This window comes from Syngnathus leptorhynchus, chromosome 13 (genome assembly GCF_054491065.1).
Source record: "Syngnathus leptorhynchus isolate UIUO chromosome 13, UIUO_Slep, whole genome shotgun sequence".
Classification (NCBI taxonomy): domain Eukaryota; kingdom Metazoa; phylum Chordata; class Actinopteri; order Syngnathiformes; family Syngnathidae; genus Syngnathus; species Syngnathus leptorhynchus.
This window is the reverse complement of record NC_141207.1, coordinates 7,954,020-7,980,782: the sequence shown is the minus strand read 5'-3', so window position 1 is coordinate 7,980,782 and position 26,763 is coordinate 7,954,020. Positions and strand designations below refer to the sequence as shown.

The following is a 26,763-nucleotide window of genomic DNA, read 5'->3' as shown; positions in this document are numbered from 1 at the left end:
CAACTTTGTCGTCCAAGCATGACCATCTAATAGAGTTTAAAGTAAGAGTAAACTGCACACAAAGATGTTAGAATGATAAAATTTTTTCTAATGTGTTATTTCGAATGATTTTGAAACTCCATCATAGTGTTCTATGTTTTTTATTTTGTAGGAACAAAGCGGAAACACAACACTGTTAGGCTAAACAGCTGTTACTCTCCGGAAATCAAACGCTCGTCGTCTTCACGTGTGACTACGATTCTTCAAGATTCGTCGTATTTAGTTTCTCAAGTTATCAAATCTCTCGAACAAGTATTTATTTTCACACTAGAACCTCGTAGTGATGTTTCAATGGGTGACACGATAAATACAGAGAATGAAGGAGATGATTTGCAGTCTCAAGTGAGTCACCTGTTTCCACCTGGCGAGGTGTCATTCTCTCTCTCTCTCTCCCCCCCTTTACTTTCTTTCTCATTTTAAGTGTTGTAATGGTTTGATGCAGCCTGCAGAGAGCGCGTAAGTCTAACGCTGTATGTGACTTGAAGAAGGCTTGGCAGGTTGTCGTAATGATCCGAGGATCATGAAACGCAGAGTTCATTTGCAATCATGGATATCATTGGGTAGTTAGCTAAGCACACAAACGGGCAACGTGTAATTCGTGTTCAGTCATACCTTGTGCTAATAAAAAGAATTATAATTTGTAAAAGACAAACAGTTCAACATACAATAGTCACACTGCCTCCTTTTGTAAAGCAATGAAATGTACAACTGAATGCATGCAAATAGCTGTACTTTTTTTTTTTTATATGAGGTGCCATGCATAAATGAAAAAGAAAAGGAAAGAATGCACAAACAGTCCATGAATTGCAAATATGCTATATTGAGGAACACATATACTACAATTAAGAGGTCTTTGGAGTTTTATAGTCTTTTATGCAGGCTCAAAATCACAAATGTGCCATTTGCGACGTTTTTGATGTCTTAGTTGCGAGGCAGAGGAGGTAAATATTATGATGTGATTGATGTGTTATTGTCACTCGATTCAGATGGAGGAGGTGGAGGCCCTGTCGTCCATCTACGGTGACGAATGGTGTGTCATCGACGAGGCGTCCAGAATATTTTGCATCAAAATATCAAATGACATGGCAGAGACCAAACTGACAGCGTGTTTGCAGGTGCAGAGACAAAAAAACAACAACATCATTTGTTTTCCCCTTGCAATCTGTATAATGACTTTTTTTTTTTACCCTCTCTCTCGTCTAGATAATTCTCCCGCCTGATTATCCCAGCTCTGCCCCGCCAATCTACCAGATCAAGTCGGTGCATTTGCCTTTCAAATTTAATTCTCGGGCGATCTGACTAATTTATCTGACAACAAGCCACTCGTCGCCCCCCACTTGATAGCGTTGCGTTTGTTCTGGGCTTTTTTGTAGTGCGGCGTGGCTGCGGGGCTCTGAGAGGGTTGGACTGGCCAACAGCCTGGAAGACCTCTACGTGTGAGTGGCTCTCTCATCTCTGAATTTTGACAAGAGAGTGGTACAGAACCCCCCTGTGGTCACCCCCAGCGGGTTGTCGTAATAAGTCACCCCGCTGAATGTTTTGCAGCCAGCACGCAGGGGAGAGCATACTCTACATGTGGGTGGAAAAAATCCGAGAATTCCTGCTCGAGAAAGCTCAAGACTTTGAAACAGGTGAGATATTAAGACTGTGTGACACAACATAGTGGAAAAAGAAATATATGATTATGCTTATTTATCCCTTTTCATCAGTAAAAGTTCATATTTTTCTATCACTGATTGGAGAACTTCCTTTTCTTTTACCTTTAAAATCGCATTTTGACATCAAATCACACGCGCTGAGAGCTCAGGTAACAAGCTATCACTGTTTTATGGTTTGGTCATGTGACATTCGCAAGCTGAGCCGTGATTGGTTGTTACCTGAGACCTCGGCGTGTGATGTCATTTTCATTCGACAGCAACTGTTAGATGTATTTGTTGTACAAGAAAAAGTAATTAATTAGATCAAATGAGTTATTCTATGTAAATATCCAAACAAGAAAAGTATCTCTTTATTATCCGTGTGACGTGGCCCCGTGTTGATATTTTTCATTCATTTCCACCAGTGAATGACCAAAGGTGGATTAATGGCAGTGTGTCAACAGGATACGGAAATTTTCCTTTCCACGCGGCGCCCGCAAGCCGCTACCCGATGCAATCGTCTTTCACACAATCCGGAGTCTCACTGATGAGTCATTTGCATAAAAGATCCTGGCAACTAGCGGTGTATTGTTGCGCTTGAATAACATCACACTTAGTGACGGCGAGCAGCCTCTCTCAGATTACGTTCCAGTAAAAAAAAAAAAAAAAAAAAGTATGTTCTTGTGAAAGATTTTCCTTTTTTTTTTCTTTTTTAACTGAAGTTCCAGCTTGGTGCGGACGTAACAAAATGTGGCGAAAAGCTTCAAGCGGATGAGCACAAAAGCCCGCTTGCTCGCTTTGAGTGACGGCATCGCATTTAGATGACTATCAACCTAACGCCCGCCGTTTCTTTGGCAGTGTCTTTTGAGGTGGACGAGATAACCAAATGAAAGATTTCCTACACGTGTCTGTCTGAAGGCCGTCTTCTGGCAGAGGGGAGGGGATATTGTTATCTGTGAGCCCATCCCGACGGAGTGCCTTACTCCGCCAGACGCTCCTTTTGAGCAACAACCTGGAGGTGTGGCCAGAGTGTCATTGTTGTGCGGCACGTCCACTTCTTGGAATTCACGTGATAAAGTCGAACCCAAAATGGCTGATTGACAGCTCTTGGTATTGGCATGCTCGAAGAATTGTCCAGAAGTGTGTGTGTGTGTGTGTGTTTGTTTGTGTGTGTGTGTGTGTGTGTGTGTGTGTGTGTGTGTGTGTGTGTGTGTGTGTGTGTGTGTGAGTTGACAAAGGTGTGAGACCGAGCGTGCAACTCGTCAGGTATTCAAATCAGGTTAAGCTTGCTCGATTATTATTTGATCCTGTGATGACTAAATGCCAATTAGTGCCATCATTTTCTTCAAAAGCTAAAATTGCCTCACCCCCACGCCCCGCCCCCCCCGCCACCCCCAAATCGCCTCATTTCCTCTCCCCCTGCAAAAGTTAATTGGCTCTCTGTGTGTGTATGTAAAGCTATGACATCTTTTGTCACCCAAGCGCCTTTCATGCTAAAAGAATTACAAACACATCAATGAGCGATGCGGTTGCCCCGGGTGACACGCTCCTCCGTTGCCTCTGGCACGTAGACACGCACGTAAAACCACTAGTGGGGCTGCTTCGAACATATCGTAAAGACCATTTTGAGACTTTCCCTTTCTACTCACACGTGTGCGACACACACATTGTTTTTGGTCTCTCGCTTTCCCAACCGCAGTGGCGCAATCAAAGCAGGTGACCCTCACCGCGGAGGAAGGCGTGGACGACGAAGACGTGCCAGACTTGACGAGTCTCACATTGAGTGCAGAGGAGGCGCAACGTTTCCTGGAACACGCAAACGGTGTGCAAAAAAAAAAAAAACATTCATCAAACCTAACAACACAAACGCAAAAGCTCTTCAACACTCGGTGATGTAAAAATTCGTCCCGGTTTAGATGAAGAGCCGCCGCCGCCGATCAAACACGGCGACTGCATCACAGACCGCCGCAGCACCTTCCAGCCTCACCTGGCGCCCGTGGTGATGCCAAGACAGGTGACTTCAAACAACAACACATACACACTCGATTTGATTTGCATAATTGAACGAGATCCACAGTGCCACTCCATCCTCCCCCCCAAAAAACCCCTAAGTCTGTTTTTGGATCTGCTTCTGCTACAAGCAGGCGCCGGCGGCAGTTAACAGTGGGTGACATTTACATCTCATCTCATTGCGACGCTCTGGAAGTGTTCAGTTTGTCTTCTGATGTTTCCAGAACAAAAAACAAAAAAAAGAGGAGCTGCAAAATTTGTTGCACCAGCTGCTGTTTGCCAACTGCTTCGTGTTTCCTTTCCGCCCTCTTAGTGGTGTTAGCATCTGCGTCATGCTTGAAGGTATTGCTGTTAGTATAAAGGTTCATTCTTCAAAGTCATTTAGGACGAGGTGGACACAAGAATTGAGAAACAAGGCCCTCGGATCAGGAACTTCTCCAGGCCCGAGTGGCGTGTCGAACAAGTGGTGCAATTTCAAGCCTGGGTTCCGATTTTAAACAATTGCTTTAAAAACAGGATAATGGCTTCAAAGCAAAGAGCAGAGATTCAATTGAGGGTTTCAAGCTTTATTATTATTATTTTTTTGCGAAGTGCTGACACTTGTTTTTGCGTCTCAGGTCAAAGCCGCGCTGGAGCAGCTGTATGACAACAAAAAGATCGCCAGCGCCACTCACAATATCTACGCGTATAGGTCGGTGACACTCACCAGCTTTTCCCTCCTTTCCAAATGTCGCAATTAAAGGTCAAGAAAGAACTGCCTTGTACACACACACACGCACACACACACACACACACACACACACACTTGCCTTTTTGTGTCGATTTCTACTTTTCTTTTTTTTTTGCATGCTCTAATGAGGTGGAGCCCCTGAAGCGCTGCCTGCCCGACCGGGGAGGAGTTGCTGACATTTAACGCAGACGTCACTAGCGGTGACAAGTTGACCAAACAATTTTTACACTCTCTCTGTGTGTGTGTGTGTGTGTGTGTGTGTGTGTGTGTGTGTGTGTTAGGATCTACTGTGAGGATAAGAACAGCTTCCTGCAGGACTGCGAGGATGACGGTGAGACAGCGGCAGGTGGCAGGTTGCTCCATTTGCTGCAGGTGAGCGCTCCATTAAGCACACGCTCACCACACTGAGGACTCTGTGAGTGTGTGTGTGTATATATCTATATCTATATAATAATATATATAGATATAGATATATACACACACACACACACACACACACACAAACACATACATATAGACACGACAGGCTCCAACGCAAAGTTTTGGTTGATAAAAACAGATGGTACAACTTCCCAGCCGCTACAAAAAGAAAAACATTTTATTCCTAATTGCGTCTGTTCCCCCGGGCCTGTTCGTTTCCGCCGAGCATTTTTAGAGCGTGGTTGTTAACGAGGAAGAAGTTCTCCGCTCGCTGACCTTTAAAAAGCGCGTCGCTTTCCACATTGGCACTAACTGAAAATGCATCAGGTTTCTTTTCTTCTCTTTTTTTTTTTAATTTGAAGTCTCTAAAACGTCCACAAAATACTGGTATCAGGCAATTGTTGCGAGTACCGATACCTTGACATCGATACTCTGTATCGATCCTCGCCCATCCTTTCTCGGTACATTACATAACTTGCAGTATTTCCATATTGTGTAACGTGACAATCTGTTCCCCTGCAGAGATGATATTAATCTTCTCATTTCTCAAATCAAAGAGACGCTTTTTGTTTTTTTGTTTTTTTGATCCGGGTTGCAGTTGTCAGATGGCATTGCGATTCACAATCCCACGCACGCCAGTAATTGTCAAGGCATTTTGCGGATGTGCCACACAAAAGCTGAGCCCGCCGCTCGTTATGAAAACACGATAGGGTAATTACAAAGTTTTCCTCGGCGGGCTCGTTAAAGTTGCAGAGTCACATCGGGTGAGCGTTCGTTGGCGTTTGGATGGCGAGCCTTTCCTTTGATTCGTGACACTGGAGCGAGGCTGGGGGGAAAAAAAACAAAAACCAGTTTGACCCCCACGTGATGCGATTGTGATGAGAGGAGAGGAGGTGTCTTGACGGCTTCGCACTTAGCTCATTTCTTTTTCTTTTTGATACCAAAAAAGTCTTGAATTTGATACATTATGCATGCGGACGTCTATAAAGTAACAGGGAGATGGCATTGTGAATTCTTTTATGGAGCTTTGATGCCAAGTGTGCTTTAACATTTGATTTGGATGTCGGTGAGGGGGATTCCCCCGTTCTTGTTGTAAACAGTGTAGACTTCCTGAGAAGACTGGCATTGTTTTCATGACAGCAGTTTTATCACAAAAGGAAATTTTCACTGACAAGTCCTTTGTCTTAGTGATATCTTACGGAACCACTTTTCACGGATTGTCTAATTAACGTTTGTTTTGAGGAAAGGATTCGCTGAAAAAAAAACCTCACCTGTTCGTGGCCGGTGAGCTAATTCTGATGCCACCAGACCGTGTCAAAATCCGAGCTAATTGGAAAGTAGCAATTAGCGTTCAGGTTTTCTGCCTTCGACTGCACAGTGAGAAAATCAAGTTCCTCAATTGTTGCGGCAGAAGTAGCAACGAGCTTAGCTCAACCGAAAGTTCCTCCAGCAAAGTTAGCCAAGCAAATGAAAACGAAAGTATCTCTTTGGAAAGTTCTTAGAGAGCCAAATGAAGAGCTAGCCATTCCTACAAATAACCCTGAAATTGAATTCTGGGAATTTCTCGCTCCTATTGTTCCGCATATTTGTCTTCAAATTGTTCTTTTTAGTTCCTAATGGAAAAGCAGCAGCAGCCATCCGCTGGACGTCAAACTTTCACCCATGAGAGAAGACTCACGGATGCGGTCCATCCCTGTCTCAAAGTGACACTTTCTATCTTTTTGGTCCGTCCCGGTGAGGGAACGCACACGTTCATCATCTCCTTGTGACACTCGCAGTGCACGGAGCAATTTACATCAAGTGCTTTGGCATTAATCTGTTCTGCTCTAATCTCATTGCTCTCCAAGCAAGCCTTTCTTCCCATTTGCTCATTCTTGATTGGTGCTTCTACGCCCATGAGCATCCGATTGCATGAATAAAAGAAGGCGCTGATTAATAATTTGGGTTGCCAGATGTGCCGACGTCCCCTCCGCGATTCCCGTTGCCGAAAGAATGGCCGCTTTGTGTGAGTTGAGCATTTTTAAAAGGGAGGGATATCATGATTAGTGATTTAGTGGGACTTTGATGAGAGGATTAGAGTTTAATCCAGCTTCGGCGGCCCTCGTTACATGCCGGGGATTGGGCATCTTCACGGCCGATCTCGATAACTGTACGATACGTGTAAAGCCACTCTGATGCAATGACATCATTTCACACAACAATCTTTTTAGACACTCTCAAGGCGTTGGAAGCTAGGCTAACTATTAGCATTGAAAAGTGATTGTCAGTAAGCGTGCAGGCACCAATGCAGAAAATGATTCGAAGGCGACCCAAGAATTTGCCGGCTTTCATATCTTTAGTTTTAAAACCTATCATCATGATCCAATCTCAAATTAAATCTGGGACACATATCAGGCCATCACCTCGCAGACACTGACTTGAATCAGTTTTATTTTCATCTCCTTCAAGACTTTTTTTTTTTTGTAAGAGACATGTTCTGCATATTTTTAGTTAAAAGTGAAAGTCGAGTCTGAAAGATTCTTTGCCATGATATTTTGTATGCAGCTCGAGATGAATCCACCCGTTTTTATGCAGTGGTCCCTCCCTGGTGTTGAGTACTGGTTGCTGGACACGACTCGAAATGTTCAACTGTTGGAGCACTCGTTTATTTTTTTTTACAATAGAAAAAAAGAAAATTCCATACTATGTCCACTTTGTGTCTTGCTACAGATTCTGGGCGTACGCAACGTGCTAGTGGTGGTCTCCCGCTGGTACGGAGGGATTCTGCTTGGTCCGGACCGTTTCAAGCACATCAACAATTGCGCTCGAAGCATCCTGCTTCAAGAGGGCTACGCCGCCTCATCGGTAAGAGTTCCCCAGTTTTGTTTTTCGGATTTAGAACCACCACAGCTTGTCCCACAAAAAAACACAAAAACAACATTCGAGGTGAATGTCAGGTGTTCAAATACCAAAAGACATTAGTGAGTGCAGCTGTGTCATATCGCCACGGTAATAGCATCCCGCGGCGAATGCCAAAAAGCCTCCGAGGCCGACTGAGTGTCGGGTTCAAGGAACCGGTCGGGGGAGGCGGCGTGACAAGTGGCAGTACCCCGTCGAGCGAGGGCAACCATTAGCGGCCGGCGTCGTCGCTGCGCTCTTTGAATGATGCTCAGCCGTTGCGACAAAATGTCCGCTCGCACGTGCGTACTTGATGCCCATCTCCGGCTTTTGCCGCTTCCTCGCCTTCACATTTGGACACCATTTTGAAGCGTCTGCTTTCAGAGATCAAACGCTTCCTCCCCGAAGTCGGCCGTGGTTTCGCTTTGAAGCGTTTTTTTTTTGTTTTTTTTTTCTATGTTCCGCAAACTTGTTTCATTGATCGCGCGATGGAGCTTTTGAGCTGGAACGTCACACACAGAGATTAAAGGTAGTCCCACAAAAAAAAAAAAAAACACTTCAAAAACATGTCAGTTTACTGTTTAACAAAAAAAAAACAGTTGCTTGATTTCCACTTTAACGGCCAGCTGAACGTCAAGCTGCGTGCCAAAACAGGTGCAGGGGCCTGCTTGCTTGCTGGCGAATGATCCACAAAAAAAACTATTTGGCGTGGACGTATTACATTTGTCTTGCTTGAACAAGTTAGCAGCTCAGATGAACAATTTCACCTTAGGTGGGCTCCATTTGGCTTCATTTTACTGATTAGGAAGCCATGAAAAGATTCATTTGTTTTAATTATTTGTTTAAAGCAGTAATTTGCTGCCGACGCACATTAAGTGGGCCATCTGAAGCCGCGGGGAGCGTTTGTCCTATCACGAGCCGTTTCAGTTCTTAGAAAAAAAAAAAAAAAAACAGGCTTTGACTTTTCGCTCGCTCGAATTTCTCCAAATATGTTTGTGGAGAGAAATCCATGTTTACTCCAAGGTCACCTTATAAATCCAGTCGGCGGGTTTACAAACCTCTCCAATTTTCTATTCGGAATGCAATCACAGGCCCCAATCTGTACTTTTAATTGCATCCTGATTCTCCACTTTGCAAAACGCCGCCGTGGCGCCCAAGCTGTGCACTTCCAGCGTCATATGATAAATAGGTCACGACTCCTTATAGATTCACACTATCCCCCACGGACTGGCGCTCCAGGTAGCGTCTGCGGCGGGAACAAACTCTTCGGGCGTAGCCCCGGCTTGATTATCCTCGGTATTTACTTGTACGTCGTAATCCAGCCCGAGGTTCCCGTGCGGAGGTAATCGATAAAATTAATCAAAGTGTTGTTGTTTTTAGCCAGCCACTGGCAACAGTATCAGACTTGTGGCCCATTTAAGTGTCCCGGTTAATGTGATTAATTATATTTACTCAGTAATGACGCGCCATGTTTATATAAAAAAATAAAAAAAAAGTCTGATCAGGACGCATTAATCTAAGCGTCGGCTTTTATTTATTTATTAAGAAATTAAAATAACAAACCAAGGTACCAAGGTTTTTTTTTATTGGGGCGATTGTGATTTACGAGCGTTGTAAAACCCAGACAAGAGCGTCGACGTGCACGTCGGCCTCGCTTCTGTGTTTACCGCTGAGAACTAACCCAAGAACAGTCACTAAAAAAAGAAAAGAAGGAATGAGCAAAATTGTGCCAGCGATGAAGCGTTGTGGGTTGTCGACATTTCTGCCAGTGGAGGGCGCCGATTAATCGTTTCAAGCACAAAGGGCCCTAATTTCGTCTAGCGCAAATGTGGGGTGGCGTTTTTCCGTCTTGGTATTTTCGCAGAGGTGTTCCGTTACCAAGGAGCATGTGCGCCGTTGTGGGCGCAAACACAGTCAATGAGAGCGGCTCCCCTCATTCCTTTTGAATTCAGTGCAGGAAAATACAGTAATGGCATGTTGAATAAATCGTGAGAGAAGCCAAAAAGATAAAGATCCAGGTTTTTTTGTTCACCCCTAGAAAAGGACTCGATTTGTAAATGAATTCTCAATGGCTTGGCAAGGAGAAGCGTTTTGATTTCAATGGCTCTCTGATACAAGATATGGCTGCGGGCAAAGGTGAAATAAGCTCGCTTCTTGCAGGCTTTGTGAGATTTTCTCAGATGATTTCTCTTCTGCGTCTGTTGGCTGGGGCGCTCCATTCAGCTGGGGTTCAAAGTTCACGGCGATTTTGTAGGGGAGTTTGCAATGTTTGATGCAATTATGGGCTTACGTTGAAGAAGCAACCGGGGCCAATTAGTAGGTTGCGATTAACATAGTTCAGCCAGGCAAGCGGCAAAAAAAAAAAGCCCAAATGTCTCTCAAAAACTCGCAAAAAAAAAAAAAAAAGCTGGTAGCACAATCATAAGTCCCTAATCCATTTTTTGTTGTTGTTTAACAGGATGATGGCACCAAATCAGCAGGGAAGGCAAAGCGGCTAAAAGGCAAGAAGACAAAATGATTGTGGCGGAAAAGACTTTTAATCTATTCTGTTCCAACCTTTATTGGAAAGCATTTTAGTAAGTATTAAAAAGCCAACAGCATTTTACTTTCAGCGTTTTCTAATTGAACACGCAATTTGTGTCGATGACTAGTGCAAATATCTTTTTTGAAAGTTTTAAGATGGCTCGGGTTTTTTTTTAGAACGAAAACATTTGAACAGAGAGGTTTTCTCCGAGCGATACGACACCTTTTCCAAAAACATGTAAAACTGTCAATGAGAGTCATTGCGGGGTCTTTTTGTTCCAAACCCAAATGAGATTGACGCGCATTTATTCCTTCTTCCGGTGAATCAGAGAAGTGAAGTTTGTTCATGTCCGTGCTTGCTGGTGTCATCGCCGAGTGTTTTGCATGCGGCGTGGGGTCTCGCTGTGGAGGGGCCCCCCTCACCTCTGATGGGATGTCACTTCCTCACCAGGGGTGGGAGTAGGGGGGGAGACATCATCTGAATTTTAAAAACGCTCCCTTGCTGGCTTCAGGCAAATTCTGACTGCTTCCTATAAATATCGAGGAGTTCATCTTACGGCGCTCTCGGCACGTGTCGCCCTCACGAGTCCTTTTTAAAATGTTGATTCAATTCAGCGTTTAGTCGTCTTGCTTGGGGGGGAGGTGGGGGGGGCTTTTAAATGGCGTGTTCATTTTGACGTGTAAAGTTCCTGCGAGAATAATTACAAGGAGCTGCGAGTACGCCCCCACAAGCTTATCATTATCATCATCATCATCATGGTGTCATCTTAGATTTTCTCCACAAGCTTGAAAAGAACCAATACGCGGAACCATAGCCAAACATTCCTTACGTTCGGAGGAACAAATGAACATCAACACGCCGTTTTTTTTAAATCGGAGGCAAGTATTTGAGATGATGCTGAATTGACACGCTTTATTGATTTAATCCAAAAAAATTATGGCTGTTTGATCACACTTTTGGTTCAGACCGATACCAGTAGACACCGATAGCACGTACCGATACCGCTACATTTGAAAACAACAACAGATCATTTTTAAAGAAAGACTGATAGTATATCCCAATATCGTATTTTTATTTCAATACTTTGAATACCCGGGGTCGGTATACGGCCATCGCTAATAAAAATGGCGGATGTAGAGAATGCTTTTAAAATCAACAATGCTTGGGGGGGGGGCAAGACTTTTGCAAAAGTCCGATCCAGCTCCCATAGCGAAGACGATAATCTGGAACGATTGTCGCCCTTGCGGATGAGCCATCAAACGCATCATAGAACTTTGCCTCTAGTTTGACTTTTATTTCACTGGCAGCTGCAATAATCCCAGAAGATGATCTCCCTTGAGCTTGACTTCTTATCCTCGTGAGGGGAACACCTTGAGCTGAGCCGAGCCAACATGGGATGCGCTTGACGGGAATTACATACCTTTGTAGGCGGCTCACGGTGGTTTAAATTTCTGCTTCAATTATGATGGAAATGCAGAAGTTGAAGAATATATACCTGGAATTATGGATTCGGTTCACTTTTAAAACCTATAAATGCAATACGTTTCGTTTTTGAGATTTATTTTCCAAAATTTCAATGACGGTTCTTTTTGGCTCGCAAAATTTTGACATTTGAAGACGTGCTTAAAATATGTACCGGAATATAATAAATAAATAAAGTTGCATGAACTAAAAATTTCAAGGCAAGAAACTTTGATAACATTTTTTGAAGAAAAAAAATTCCTGTATAACTTGAATAACTTTAACGTTATTCTTTTTAAACCACACTAGACAAAGCGACAGCAACAAGAAGAAGTTATTCAGTCCTAAGTATGCGTTTAAACTAATAATAAAGATAACCACGGGCTAAACGCTTTCGCACGCGTAGCCTTCATTGATTAAATTTCAAAGTGGATTTGCATATTTTACACAGCGGTTGTCTTTGACCATTCCCTATTAGACTTTGAACACTCGGGCGGGGCACCGATTCGGATACTCCAATTTGGACATAAATTAAAATGAAAAAAAAAAAAACAAGACACTGCGTCTTCACCTCAAGACAAAGCAGTCTTTTCTCAGCTTTGATGTTCTCATCTTGATATGTGCTCATCTCATCATCTGTGCACACAGACAGGCTCGTAAAAAAAAAAAGAGACCTTAATCCTTATTTGATTTTTTTTTCGGGGGGGGAGGGATTACATTTGTCATGAGCTGGATCCTAAATGGAGCTGAGGCTTACGCAAGTTCACGTGGAGTGAACCTCTTCAAGGTTTGTGAATGCACGCTGCAGGAATGAGGTGGGGGGGGGGGGGGGGGGGAGGACAAAGAGGCGCTGCCGGATACTTGCGTTCTTTCACAATAAAAGAACACTCGTGGTGGGTGAATAGTTTCAAGGGAGGGGGGGGGGGCAACCCGGCTTAGAGTCTATTTTGGAGTCCCTTTGAAATGGGGAAGAGCATAAAGAGGGCAAAAGCTTCATTTAAATACAGAAGACAAAAAAAACGCATTTAAAGAACAAGTGTATTTCAATTTTAGATTTTTTTAAATTTAAACTCTACTTAAAAACAATGTATTTTGAAAATGTCTACATTTCATTTGTGCAAATATCATTTGAAATCATTTCATGATAGTTCTCTTCTACCATTGCTAAATCCTGCATTGACATTTTTCATCGCCTTAATATTTCTGCATAGATTTTTTTTTCCTCTCCCGCTCCTTCGCTGTGACCTTGTCGCGGTTGCGGAGACACTTTTATTGCAGAGCTCTAAACGGAAGTCGAGCTGCTGATGGGTGTCAAAGAAAAAAAAAAGAACGTGCGCTCACACCTCTCATGCGCACAAGGAATAAAGGCGCGCGCCACGCACGAGGAGAATCTTCCCGCGCTCCAGCGTCCACGCGAGGTGACCCTCGGATGCCTTCCCCCCCCCCTCCCCCCTTTTGTTGTTTCAATGAACCGTGTCCTCTTTTCTTCTTCTTCCCAAAACTTCTCTAAAGTCCCCAAACAAACAATGGCACACGACTCCACCCGAGGGTCTCCCCTGATGTCTTTTTGGCAGCTCAGAACTTAGGAAGTGGCAGCGAGGCGAGGGGGGCGGCGACGATGCTACGGGAGCGTCGCTAACCATGGGCGTGTTGGAGTCCAACTCCAGCGGCAACTTGACCCCGGCGGTGTCTGGCGGCGCGCTGCCGCTGCCGGGCTACCTGGCGCTGCTCCTGTCGGTTCTGATGGTGACGCTGGTGGCCACGGTGGTGGCGGGCAACGCGTTGGTCATCCTGGCCTTTGTGGTGGACAAAACCTTGAGAACTCAAAGCAACTACTTCTTCCTCAACCTGGCCATATCTGATTTCCTCGTGGGTGAGTTGCCCCCTTTGTGTCTAGCACTCTCCTTTTTTTTTTTTTGCGTGCACATTTTTGATATCCCCCCCCCCCCCCCCCCCCCCCCCCCCGCCTTCCCTGCCTCCCTCAAGTCTTTTGTTCCTCCCTGCAATTATCTCCCAATCCCTCAGTATCGAGTGGACAATCTGTTGCTTAAAAATAGATGACATTTTATTTTTTGGGGGGAGGTCTTCTTTCCCCATACCTTCTTTGTGCTGCTATCTGCAGCACAAGATGCATTCCCACCCCCACACCCCTCCAATCAAACCACTGCAGGGAATCAGATTGCATTCCCAAAACGTTGCCCATCTTCTCTCCTCCGCCGTAATCCTCATTCCGGTGTGCTCCTAGGTGCCTTCTGCATCCCGGTGTACATCCCGTACAACTTGACGGGCAGGTGGATGTTGGGCAAGGGTCTGTGCAAGGTGTGGCTGGTCATGGACTACCTGCTCTGCACCGCCTCCGTCTTCAACATCGTGCTCATCAGCTACGACCGCTTCCTGTCTGTCACCAGAGCTGTGAGTACGCTGAGACTCAGTTTTGGACTTTTCAAGGTGGGGCGCACTGCGTCACAAGATGTTCTTCATTGTTTGACCGTCTCGGAAAAAAAATTGGCACGAGCTGACCTAATTAACTAGATGAGCACGGCGCTTTAGTCTGCCTCGCAGTATGGGCTCTGGGTTCGATTCTCGGCTTCAGTTCTCTTCTATGCTTGCTTGGTTGGTCTTTGCGACCAATCCAAGGTGGTAGCTGGAAAGGGCTGCAGTTTACCATGTATGGATTATTATTATTTTTTTTGTCTACCAGAAATGGGCAACTTAATAGTTTTTTTTTGTGTGAGTGCCACTCCACTGTACGCCCCCCCCCCCCCCCCCCCCACTCGCTATTTGGGGAGAGTAAAAAAAGAACAAACTGTGCTTTTGATGTCCAGTAGGTGGATTGCACTGCGCCACACTGAGAGCTGTTTGTGTTCGTTTGAACGTACCCACGAAAAAACAACAAAAAAAAACAACAGGCAGCACGTTGTCCTAGTGGTTGGCATGTGTGCATTGCAGTTCTGGGTTCAGAGCTCAGTTTTCTGTTTTTGTCCTATACAGTGCTTGCTCAATCGATATTTTCTTCAGGTACTTTGACTTTGTCTGACCCGGTTGACTTTTGAAGATGTCCGTAGGTGGCAATGTGAGTGAGCGAGTGGTTGTTTGTGGAAGTTCATCTGAGGCCGGGTGCCAGGCAGCTCATTCTGATGAGGATGAAGAAAAATGGATGGACACATATCTTCATGGGTTATTAACCAAGTGTTGACAATCACTTGAGAACAAATCAATTAAGTCTCCTGGACAATTGAGCTGTCTGAGATGTTTCATGATGCTCTGTGTCTGACCAAATCCACAGCGGGAAAGTTTGGATGTGTTGTTTTTTTTTTTTTTTTTTTTTTTTTTTTTTTTTAGACTAATGAGTGGGAATAGATACATTTGAGTCAGCATGTTTGGATAAAGATGGATTGTCGGAACGCTGCAGGACAGAAGGCACAGGTCATCCACGTCATTTAATTGGGTGCTGATTTATTTCCGCCTCTTGCTTAGTCAGCACTTTTTTTTCATTATTTATTGCATCACTCGTGAACACTGAAGACCTTTGAGGTGGGACATGATGATGTCATTGGTTTTGGGAAATGTGTGAACGTTTTCTTGTCTGATTGGCATGAGGTGCACATTCTGATTATTGATTAGCAATTATTGATTTTTCCTGTGATTTATTCTTTTGCAGTCATTTTCCCCTTGCCTTCTCTTCTTCGCTAGCAAGATTTTTTTTTAAGTACACACACACACACACACACACACACACACACACACACACACACACACACACACACACACACGCACACAAAGTAGTGGTTTGAATAATAATGGGCAGCATCCAGTCTGTCGCACATTGCCGTTAATAAGAACACATTAGCATGCCAAAAATGTGCTTCTCCCTCCCACTGTAATTCAAAAAAAAAAGAATAACTGTAGTGTCTAACTCACTTTTTCCCCAATTATTTTCTTGGCCCCCCCACCCCCCTTCAGTTCTCGAGCATGTTCCCCAGGGTCTTTCAAATGCACTTGTTACATTTTGACAATTAGAGCCCAGACCGATTAATTAAAACATACATGCAACGAATGAAATTATTCATATTCTATTCTCGGAGGTCATCGCTTCATTGAACTCGGCCGAAGCGTGGAAGGAGACTAATTTTAGAAGAAAAAAATAAATAAACTTCAGGTTGGCAATTACATGAAAGGTGTCCAACTTTAGAGAAATTCAATAATAAATGGCCAGAGGGAAAGAATTTTGAAGCATATTACTGGCCAATTCATGTTCATTTGAACACTACTCCCTCCTATTGGGCAACATTAAACGTTCATTATGCATTTGAACACCCACCAAGCACCCCGGTGTCAAGCGTTCGCGTGTTTGAAAGGCATAAGAACTTCAGTTATGTAACCTTGAGTCAAATTTGAAAATGTTGCCAACCGGAGAATACCAAGCAGTGGTTTTATGTTGATTTATGGATGTCTGTTTGGAATATTTTAGGTTGCTTTTAAAAATTCACTTCTTGCACAAGCCCAATCCCTTTGACAGTGAGTTGGCCTATTTTTTTTGGTATTTTTAGTCATGTTTCAAAAATCAAAAATATTTTGACAATCACAATAAAAACAATGCTTTTTTTCTTTTTTTAAAGGATCCATATCGTCTAAAATCCGTATGTTTTGAGTAAGATTTATTTTTGGATGATAAATTACAGACACAAATAATTCTAACTTTTTTTTTTAAATCTAAACAAAGTAGAAGTTAAAAACATCTTGGAGTGTGTGCAACGTTGTTCTTTGCAGTCTATTTTGTCTTTTACCTACCTTTTAACTTCCACCTTTCATACTTAAAAAGCAACACAAAGCAAATGATAAAAGACACAAACACATCGAACCTCCTTGAAAAATTTCGAGGACCCCCCACTGCCTGTGTGTAAAAGCAGTTGCCATTTGAAAATAAAAAAAATACCGTTAAATGCCGAATGCGGCTGCTGAGACAAAATTGCGTAGCGCCACAAATTTTCCAGCGAGCAAAAAACTGATGCAAGAAAACACACATAAAAAAACTAATTGATGGGACACATAAAAGCAAGTTTGATTAAAATTTGAGTGTTATTGGGAAGGATTGTTAAAAGTGATGCTGCAGCTTTTTTTTAATTTTATATGCAGTGGCTTGCAAAGGGTAAGGATGATGGGGCCGGGCCGGGGGCAGCCGGTATCAACCTCCCTCCCTCCTACTCTCTCCGTCAATGATCATTTCTGAAGGGGCATCAAACAATTCGAAGAGCTCTCTGACAGAAGGGCATAGAGCTCATCTGACAGCGGATGTAGTATACTGGCAGCAAATGGCTTAAGCTTCCTGTCGCCCCCCCACCCCACCCCTCCACCCCTCACTTCTCCTCACCAAAAAACCATCCATAACATGGAAGAGAGTATAGAGCGGAACAGGCAGTGGCAATGTATCAAAAGTAAGTTTATATCCGCAAGCCGCTGTGTGTGTGTGTGTGTGTGTGTGTGTGTGTGTGTGTGTGTGTGTGTGTGTGTGTGTGTGTGTGTGTGTGTGTGTGTGTGTGTGTGTGTGTGTGTGTGTGTGTGTGTGTGTGTGTGTGTGTGTGTGTGTGTGTCAGGCCTTTTGAAAGAAAATCAAACCCCGATTTCAAGTCTTCGGTACGACTAACATGCATGTTTTTGGAATGTGAGAGCGAGCTGGTGGACATAAATGAAACCCCGAAACTGAGAATCAAACTCAGATCCTCTGACTGTGAGGCAGATGTGATAACCATTCATTTTTTTAAATGGCTAGTTGTTGATTGAGCAGCGGTGTTCTCTTTGAACGCTGAGTGGCGATGAAGTGAAGACGGGGCGATGCTCACATGACGGCCACAAAGACGATGGTGATGATGATGAGCATGAATGAAGTGTGCAAGGAGATGTCTTTTACAATTTCTCCTGTCACCCATAGCCTATCCTATTAGATACTCCCCCACCCCAGTAGGGCTGCGCAATTAATCGAAATTTAATCCTGATTTCGATTTTTGGCTTCTCACTATCATCAAAAAAAAAAAATTATAATTGAAGAAAAAGCAATCAATGGCACAGCATGTGTTTCAAAACACCCTGAAAGCATGATGTTGCTTGTGTAGAAAGACACAACGTTTTATTTTAGAAACATAGTCACTGCTAATGCTAACAGCTTTACAAATGCTGTAGCAACACATACAGACAGGTAATGTAGCAATACTCGAAAGCATACGTACGTTCTAATCTGCAAAAAATAAACCTCAAATGTGACTTCCTTTTTACTTCTATTTTAATCTAAGCATATACACAACCACACTGTGCCCTAGTGGCCAACAGGCGCATAGCAATTTTATTGATTGTTTTTTTTTTTTACAAATTTCTTTCTTTTTCCTCATTGCGCGAGTTTTCGTAGTTGAATAAATAAATGATGAATCAAACTATTTGAACTAACTATTCAAATTTTTTTTTTTTTTTTTCAATCGTTGTGCAGCCCTACTCCCTCGGTAGCCTTCCTCCCGTGCCTCTCCCTCGTCGGCGCTGACACAAGGCGAAATAAGAGCATCATGAGTGGCTTTTTATTTACGCCATCACTCTGTCAGCGTGGCAGCACTCTGGGCTTATTTAAACGCGTCGCTCTGAGGGTGTTTTTCAGATTGGCGAGGACGCCGCCGGCAGCTGCTAAGGGATAAAAAATGGAATTCATCGTCAGTGTTAGAAAATAGATTTGTTTTAGGAACAGTCAGTGGAAAAGTGCCCGAACTTGGGTGAGCCAAAATATGACTCTAAATTCTGTTTAGCTTGGTGCTCACAAACAATCTAAAATGCCATAGACACCCGGGTTTGTGTGTGTGTGGCAGAAAGTCACACACCTGGTTGTTTTTCCATCTCAGGTGAAATACAGAGCGCAGCGCAACATGACCCGTCAAGCTGTGCTCAAGATGGTGGCGGTGTGGGCACTGGCTTTTCTCCTCTACGGCCCCGCCATTATCTTTTGGGAGGCGGCGGTGGGCTACAGCGTGGTGCCGGCGCACGAGTGCTACGCCGAGTTCTATTTCACCTGGTACTTCCTGCTGTGCGCCTCCACCTTTGAGTTCTTCACCCCCTTTGTGTCGGTGGCCTACTTCAACCTCAGCATTTACTTGAACATCCACCGGCGCAATAAAAACGCAAGCGCCGGCCCCCATGAGGTGCCGACCCCGCCGCCGGCCAAAAAGCAGAGGGACGGTGTGGCGTGGTCTGTGTTCTTCGTCAAGACGCGCAAGGTTATTCGCCATCTTTTCGCTTTTTTTTTTTTCCCCCACCGCCAGTCGCATCTTTCAATAAATCATCATGTTTCTTGTCACAAAGGTGTCGTGCAGCGAGCCCACCGCCATCTCCGCCGTCATCGAGGACGACGACGGGGTCTCGCCGTCCTCCTGCGCCAACCTCAACGCCGGCCAGATCCTGGCGCACAGGGAGAAGCTGTCGCCAGGAGGGAGGACCTCCCGGTCGTTCCAGCCCTCGCCGGCGGTATTGGCGCCGGGTCGCAGGGCGCCGGGATCTCGACTTTCCCGAGACATCAAGGTGGCCAAGTCGCTGGCTGTCATCGTGTGCATTTTTGGTATCTGCTGGGCACCTTACACGCTGCTGATGATCATCCGAGCCGCCTGTAGCGGCGCTTGCGTGGCCAACTATTGGTACGACTTCACATTCTGGCTCTTGTGGCTCAATTCAGCCATCAACCCGTTCCTGTACCCGCTGTGCCACAGCAGCTTCCGAAGGGCTTTTTCCAAGATCCTGTGTCCCAAGAGACAATCGGTGCAGCCTCAGGTGGTGGAGCTGCAGTCGTGCTAAAGCGAAAACACTTGAACCAATGCAAAAACTGCCAAACTGTGTAAAAAAAAAAACGAAACAAAAAAAAAAAAAAACTTCACTTCCTTGTTCTTCCATCCCAAAAGTCCAAAATGAGGAAAAAAAAAAAAAAGTCTGTGAGGATGCTCAAAGCACATTAAGATAGAATCACAAGAGCGAAAACCTCCGCCAAGGCCGGACAATCGAGAAAAAAAACGCATTGCCCCCAAAAATTGCAGTAGTCGTCAGATAGATCGGGTTTTTAAACTGCAGTGAAACGTCTAAAGGTCACAAATCCTTGCATCATACTAGTTGTAAGTAATAAATTACGCAAATTTATATACAATTCTGTTCTACTTTGAATTTTATATATTTCCAAATTGACCAATATTTCAATATAATTTGGGTATTATTAAAATAATTTGCATTCTTTTTTTTAAACCAAATGCAATTTTCAGACATTTGGCCGAAGAATTCACAAGTGTCATTAAATTAATGACAAATATTCGATGGATTTGTTTCAAATCAATCCAAGGGGAAGCACATTTTGATATTCATGCCCCAAAAAAATGACAATATGTTTTCAATTATGTAAAATTTCAAAAAGGATACATTTGAGGTAATTGTGCCCAATTGTAAATACCGATCCATCCAACCACTTTTATGAAATGAAACCAAAAATGAAACAAAACCCTTTTGATCTTAATGTGACATATTGAAAAGAACAAGCCTTAAATAGTTTTTCACTGAAACCTTTAACCCTAGTTTTAAGATTTTGAAATTTTGAGGTTCCACTGTAATTTGGAGCAAATTGGAAGAAAAGCAGTGCCTGAAAATGCTTCAATTGTCTTCTTTAGAGTTTGCATGAAGTTAAAGGAGACCTATTACCCCCCCCCCCCCCAAAAAAAATTGAACTAGCATTTTCAATCCACCGTTGGACGAAGCACAAGAAGTATCATATCAAAACCAAAAGCTAATCAGAGCTCCAGTATTAGCATAAGTGAAGAAAAAAAAATACAATCCATGCCTTAGTGGTTTCATTTTTACTTGCTATTTTTAGAAGAAGGCACTGCCTCAGAGGAAGTTAGCGAGAGGAGTTAGCTCATTTGCATGAGATGGGACCGCCCCCTCAAAACATGCTGATTCCAAAAAAGAATGTGTTACGAAAACAGCCAAAGTGGCCTGTTTCAAATATAAAAAAAATAAATAAAAAAAAAAAACATTCTATCTCTTTAAGTAAACTGTAGAAATGTAAAATTTATCTTCATTCCTCTTTCATAAAGTTTTGTGAAAATCATCCCAACACAACCAACCACCTTGGCGGAGGTAGAGGCATAGGACTTCTATGGCACCTTAAAAAAAAAAAAATAATAAAAATTACAATTGCTCCAGATGAAAAGCACAGATTATCTGTGAGATGTACGTGTCCACGTGGAAATGCATGCTGACGTTCACAGACAATCTCTCTGCAGTGACGTGCTTTAAGCCTCCCAGCCACTGTGCGTGTGTGTGTGTGTTGCGTGTGTTGCGTGTGCATCCTTTTTTTTGCGCTGTTGACGAAAATGATTCATCGGAACTATTTTACGCTGCTTATTAATATCGGCCCCGACGACAAAATGTCCTTTTACAAACAGCGGGATGCCGTTAGGAGAATGCAAAGTCTTTACATTTTGTGAAGCTAGCAAATCGGAGCCTGTCGTCTCGCAGCAATATTGTGACAAATGGGAAGTCGTTAACATTGAGAACACGTGAAAGGAAGTGAAACGCTCACTTTTGTCCACTCGAATGTCATTTTTTTAAAAAATAACATTTGATGTAAAAAGTTGGCTTCATAGGTGAAACCTGCCAACTCTAAAAATCTGCACTCGTCATCCTCCAGTCGAGGCTTCTAAATGTACAGCACAATAAGCAGTTTTGTACAAAAAAAAAAATATCTATGCCAACTCTGTGTTAAATAGTTGTGTGTTCTTTCAATGCAGTATTTACTACAATTCAAAGACTGATTTGTATCCTCCCCCAAAAATAGCACTTGACAACTTTGTAACTTGATGAATGTGTCGGTGTGAGTAGCCAAAGAAAAAAAAAATAATTAAAGACTGACAATAAGAATGAAAGCCTTTGATGAGTACATTTTCTTGTTTGCATATTTTTATTTACAATAACGAGAGGGCTAGCATACGGCAGGCTACCTAAACTAGCATTATTAGAATTATTAGCATTAGCTTGGCATTCAACTCAACTTTACTTACAGATTTCTTTTAAATCAACCTCAGCTGCAAAGTGCTCTACATAACATAAAAAAAGACGTCGTCAAAAATAAATTAACATTAAATCAATACAATCAAGCGTCAAAAACATTAACGTGCACATTGACCCATATTCCAAATTTTCTTTTGTATTTACCTGCAAAAATTCATGTAAAAAAAAACCCCAACATAATTTGTAATTAACAAATGCTCGTTTGATTTAAACTCCAATTTTCCAATCTTCCACTGAATCCCTCACAAGTTCTGGGGCCGTTCCCGTAATTATGACTCACTGAGCTGTTGGAAATGTATTTTTCAGCTTCTAGCTGTGCTATTGTTCTGCCACTGACCCCATTTAGCACTCGTCATTTTTTTTTCCCTCTGCCGCTGAATATGTGCAAACACTTTTGAGAGGCTGCAAAACAAGCACTCAAAGGCGTAAACGCTTTCCCCTCGACGGCTGACGTACTCCCGGGATAGGCCTTATCAAAAGCTTTACGTTTCGATGTAAATAGGCTCCTCCGCTCGAGTCCAACAAGGCGCCGACTCGTACACGTTCAAAACAAACGTATCAAAGTCAATTTGGAAACATTTGGTAAAAAGGTCACCGGAGGATCCCATGAATAGACCGCGACTAAGGTGACCTGTGCCGAGACACAGGTGGACTTGCAAATAGAAAACAAATTGCCGGCTGCCAGAAATGACATTGTTTCAGGGTGCCCTGGGAGAGCCACCAGGTGATAGTCAGAGCCATTCCAAAAAGGAAATTACAAGCGCTTCGCACTCCTCTCGTCAACATCACTTTGGGAGAAAATGTTAGGCGACGGCGACAAAATTGTCCCGTTGAAACAATTTCCACCCAAACACAAAGCACACATGAGACCACTTTTTGTTTGCCGTGATGGCACTGCGAAAAACAAACCGTATCATAACGTTGAAACTATTTGTCGGGATTGTTTGAGCCTTTTGAGTGCGTATAAGTACATTTTCAGAACATTAACTTATATATTGATGACTCCCCCCCCCCCCCACAGAAAAGTCGAATCGATTCTAACCCATTGAAGTGACGTGACTACAAATGGAGATTCGTGATGCAATTTCTGCTCCTTGAAATCACAACCTGTGGGAAATGTATCTAGATTCTCTCATTGCCTTTGGAATGATGATGAACACAAGCGGGATCATGCTGATATCACCTCTCTTAAAAGAGCCGCACTTGTGCGTCCTTGGAACATTGATGAAATACTAATAATAATAATAATAATGAAAAGACAAAAAAAAAAAAAAGTATTATTTGGTAGGAGGTCAAAGAAGCCATTGCGCACATCATTGCACTTTTCATCATCCCTGGGCTTGTGCGCTTTAGAGCAATGATAGTAATAGTAATAATAATAGAATGAAACCCTACTTTGAAACCCTAACTAGGATACAAATATTTATAATATAATGTTTTTATAAAAATGAAAATATTTGACCAGTTTTTACTCGTCTGATTTGAAAAGGAGTTATTTGTCAGTTTGTTTTGTAGCTTTTTCTGTATATAATATAAGGTACTCATACATTTATTTGGGTTGACGGTCATAATGGTCTTCCGGAAGAATCTATGACTACAATGCCGCCCGTGAAAAAAATGGGTTTGACACCCCTGGCTTATGCCAACTGATTTTCCATAAAATTCCTAAAAACTTCTTGGCCTTTCACACGCAATTTATCCACAAATGACATTCGCTTGTTTGACCTTATAATAGTGGCTTGCATATCATTTGGCTGCCTCACTGGTTTGTAATAAAGACAATTGCTTCTCTGTGGTTGCCATGACAACCCCCGCATCAGGACCAGACACCTTGTGGTGCGTTAGCGCTAGGCTGTGCTAATGTTTTGGGGACCACACTTGTCATCCATCCATCCATCCATCCAATGCAATCTCCCATATGCCCCCACCCACCCCCGCCAAAAATCCACTTTTACCGTGGATAGTTCTCACAGCGGACTGCCCATTACACAGTTTGCGACTCCCTCGCCTAGAATATTATTTTTACTCACCGTCACCCCGCTGAGTTTAAAAGAAATAATTCCAACTTTCATCAACAGGCTCGGCTGGTGGTACTGCGACGGGAAATCGTCTAGTGGCTTTGATGCATCCGGCGAGAGAATGACATCTTTTTGAAAGCGCGCTACTGTTGAAAACTGGCAAAACTCAAACACGCCAGGTAAAACAACAACGGTGTCAGATGAGCTTCTTATCCGAAGCGATTTGTATGCGCTGCGAGAAGGATGCGATGCGGCGCCGAGCGAAGCAATTTATTCAAGATAGTAAGTGACAAAGACAGCAAAAGATTCCCCTCAGACCGCCATAATTAGCAGCGGTGGGGAGGGAGGAACACACTGCATATATGTCCCGTTACACATTCACTGCCAGACATTTCTTTGGGGAATTTGATTGAGCTTAAAAGTTTGTTTAAGCGCAATCTTACTCGGGGGTCTTTTAGACTGGGTTAGTCATTTCACTCAACTTGGGCTAGTTTCAACTTTTTCAACCCAATTGGCAAGGTCAAAATACTGAACCCACTCATGGGTGCACTCAAAATCCACAGCCATAAAATGAAATCTGAGGAAAAGTTGAAGGTCTGTAAAACAGCATCCTGAAGAAATCATCATTGTCGAACGGATGGCCAAGATAGAGATCCTGCGGATTTTAGTGCGGTCATAAAAACCTCAAATGACAATCCTAAAAACGACCTTTTCCTACTCCGGTTACAATCAATATTTAACACATCCAGACCACAAATATGAAAATAGATGAAAGCACTTTATATCCAGCTTGATTTCAATACGTTTGCATCACAGGGGAAGTCTTCTTCCTGTCCTGACTTTTTTTACTGTGGCAAATTTATATATCACAGCAAGAAATAGTCAGTTGCAATCTCTCCATGTTTTCCCAGTGGCCATTTTGACCCCCGCTTACCATCTCACGCCATGTAATTGCAGAGCAAAAAAACATCACTCCACCTGATCTTTGCTGACTTTGCAGCCTTCTAAAACATCTTTGCTAGTCATAGCAAACTGCCTGCAGGCTGAAGGACAAAAGGCGCAAATTTCACTCCTTATCATTCTACTACCTTATTCTCCACGCGGCGCCTCACCGGCAACATCATTACTTTGGGAAGAAAAATGACATTTTGCGCCGGCGCGGTCAACAGCACCTGAGCTTTCCATCTTTTTTTTTTATTTTTTATTTAACGTTGTTGTTTTGTTCTCCACTGGAAGTCACTTTGCTGTCAGAAGACAATTTAAGCCAGTTGAAGTTGAATGGGCAAAGCGCTCTGCCTAATGCAATTCTCCCAATGCTCTTGTCAAGCTTTACCCGGTGATCCCATTCCCCAAATTCAGATTGAAGCCAGGCGGTGACATGAATAATAAGCGATGACAATCAGAGGACCAACAAAGCCTCACAGTCGACGACTGCTTACATTATCCGTGGACTTCTTTTTGAATTTCCTATCAATTTCCCCCTTTAATAGTAAATTTACTGGAGAATGTTGCGTTTTGCGTTCATTATTATTGAAAGTTGGGATGTTAATTGAGTCATCACAAAGCAATTAGTGATGTGCATTCCAGTTCTTTTAAGTGAACTGAATCTTTAGAATCAGTTCACTCAAAAGATTCATTCAAACGAATCGTTCAACAAATCGCCCCCCCCCCACACACACACTGATCCTTTTTTTTTTTTTTTTTTACATATAAATCAAATAATCACAAATCATGGTAAAAGCTTCACGTAAAAGTGAAAAGTGCCACACCCGCCGTTCTGATTGGCTCTTTGATCTGGGACGTCACTTGGACACTCCATTAGGTACACCGCCATTTTCAGGTGTACCTAATCACAGGCCACTTCATTAGGGAAAAATCATGGTCAAAGCTTAAATGAAAGTGAAAAGTGCCACACCCAAACAACCCCCCACTTTCTGATTGGCTGGTTGATCTGTGACGTCACTCGGACACAGGTGTATCTAATTACAGGTAATTAGGGAAAAAGTTTAACTGAAAGTGAAAAGTGCCACACCCGCCCTCACCCCCACTTTCTGATTGGCTGTTGGATCTGTGACGTCATTCGGACACTCCTTAGGTACACCGCCATTTTCAGGTGTACCTAATCACGGGCCACTTTATTAGGGAAAAATCATGGTCAAAGTTTAAATGAAAGTGAAAAGTGCCACACCCGCCCTCACCCCCACTTTCTGATTGGCTGTTGGATCCGTGACGTCACTCGGACACTCCATTAGGTACACCGCCATTTTCAGGTGTACTTAATCACAGGCCACTTTATTAGGGAAAAATCATGGTCAAAGTTTAAATGAAAGTGAAAAGTGCCACACCCAAACAACCCCCCACTTTCTGATTGGCTGTTGGATCTGTGACGTCACTCGGACACAGGTGTACCTGATTACAGGTCACTTCATTAGGGAAAATGCTTAAGTGAAAAGTGCCACACCCGCCCTCACCCCCACTTTCTGATTGGCTGTTGGATCTGTGACGTCACTCGGACACTACATTAGGTACACCGTCATTTTCAGGTGTTCCTAATCACAGGCCACTTCATTAGGGAAAAATCATAGTCAAAGCTTAAGTGAAAGTGAAAAGTGCCACACCCGCCCTCACCCCCACTTTCTGATTGGCTGTTTGATCTGTGACGTCATTTGGACACTCCATTAGGTACACCGCCATTTTCAGGTGTTCCTAATTTTGTATGCGTTGGATTGTAGTTGGTGTTATAATACCGAATGTGTTTGTGTTTGAATAAAACGTTTAAAAAAAAAATCCGTTGTGCCGACATTTGTTATTTGGGGGGACACCAACTCATATAACAACGTAAAACACATACGTATTGTCATAGAAAGCAGTTAACTAAATGTCAGATTTTTATGTTTTAATTGGTGAACATAAAAACAAGCAATAAAACACCAGACAAGTTTTAACATAAATGTTTATTAAAATAATAAT

The 26,763-nt window shown here is 43.1% G+C and overlaps 2 protein-coding genes across 4 annotated transcripts; both read left to right on the top strand.

Moving 5' to 3' along the window:
- The first annotated feature begins 172 nt into the window (after positions 1–172).
- impact (impact RWD domain protein) lies at positions 173–10,318 on the top strand. Of its 2 annotated transcripts, XM_085928268.1 has the most exons (11): positions 177–381; positions 1,026–1,154; positions 1,243–1,295; positions 1,413–1,475; positions 1,585–1,670; positions 3,376–3,498; positions 3,593–3,690; positions 4,304–4,377; positions 4,698–4,788; positions 7,546–7,680; positions 10,172–10,318. In XM_085928268.1, exons 1-11 carry the CDS (start codon positions 331–333, stop codon positions 10,229–10,231), a joined length of 963 nt encoding a protein of 320 aa, XP_085784394.1. In that variant the 5' UTR covers positions 177–330; the 3' UTR covers positions 10,232–10,318. The 2 variants fall into 2 exon arrangements, with proteins under 2 accessions (XP_085784393.1, XP_085784394.1); XM_085928267.1 differs by lacking the exons at positions 7,546–7,680; positions 10,172–10,318 and adding an exon at positions 6,447–6,620 and having other exon boundaries at positions 173–381.
- Positions 10,239–21,633, top strand: LOC147047336 (histamine H3 receptor). 2 transcript variants are annotated; one of them, XM_085928265.1, is made up of 6 exons: positions 10,239–10,289; positions 12,977–13,116; positions 13,211–13,571; positions 13,944–14,110; positions 18,577–18,948; positions 19,034–21,633. In XM_085928265.1, the coding sequence occupies exons 3-6, from the start codon at positions 13,340–13,342 to the stop codon at positions 19,517–19,519; spliced, it is 1,257 nt and encodes a 418-aa protein (XP_085784391.1). In that variant the 5' UTR covers positions 10,239–10,289; positions 12,977–13,116; positions 13,211–13,339; the 3' UTR covers positions 19,520–21,633. The 2 variants fall into 2 exon arrangements, with proteins under 2 accessions (XP_085784391.1, XP_085784392.1); XM_085928266.1 differs by lacking the exon at positions 10,239–10,289 and having other exon boundaries at positions 12,569–13,116; positions 13,273–13,571.
- The last annotated feature ends 5,130 nt before the right edge of the window (positions 21,634–26,763 follow it).

What these genes read in the sequence shown, in the direction of transcription:
- impact (XM_085928268.1), top strand. Translation starts at nt 331, where the DNA reads ATGGGTGACACGATAAATACAGAGAATGAAGGAGATGATTTGCAGTCT. An exon ending in CCGCCAATCTACCAGATCAA is followed by an intron (nt 1,296 to 1,412) that starts GTCGGTGCATTT and finishes GCTTTTTTGTAG; the next exon opens with TGCGGCGTGGCTGCGGGGCT. An exon ending in AGGGCTACGCCGCCTCATCG is followed by an intron (nt 7,681 to 10,171) that starts GTAAGAGTTCCC and finishes GTTGTTTAACAG; the next exon opens with GATGATGGCACCAAATCAGC.
- LOC147047336 (XM_085928265.1), top strand. Translation starts at nt 13,340, where the DNA reads ATGGGCGTGTTGGAGTCCAACTCCAGCGGCAACTTGACCCCGGCGGTG. An exon ending in CATATCTGATTTCCTCGTGG is followed by an intron (nt 13,572 to 13,943) that starts GTGAGTTGCCCC and finishes GTGTGCTCCTAG; the next exon opens with GTGCCTTCTGCATCCCGGTG. An exon ending in TCTTCGTCAAGACGCGCAAG is followed by an intron (nt 18,949 to 19,033) that starts GTTATTCGCCAT and finishes CTTGTCACAAAG; the next exon opens with GTGTCGTGCAGCGAGCCCAC.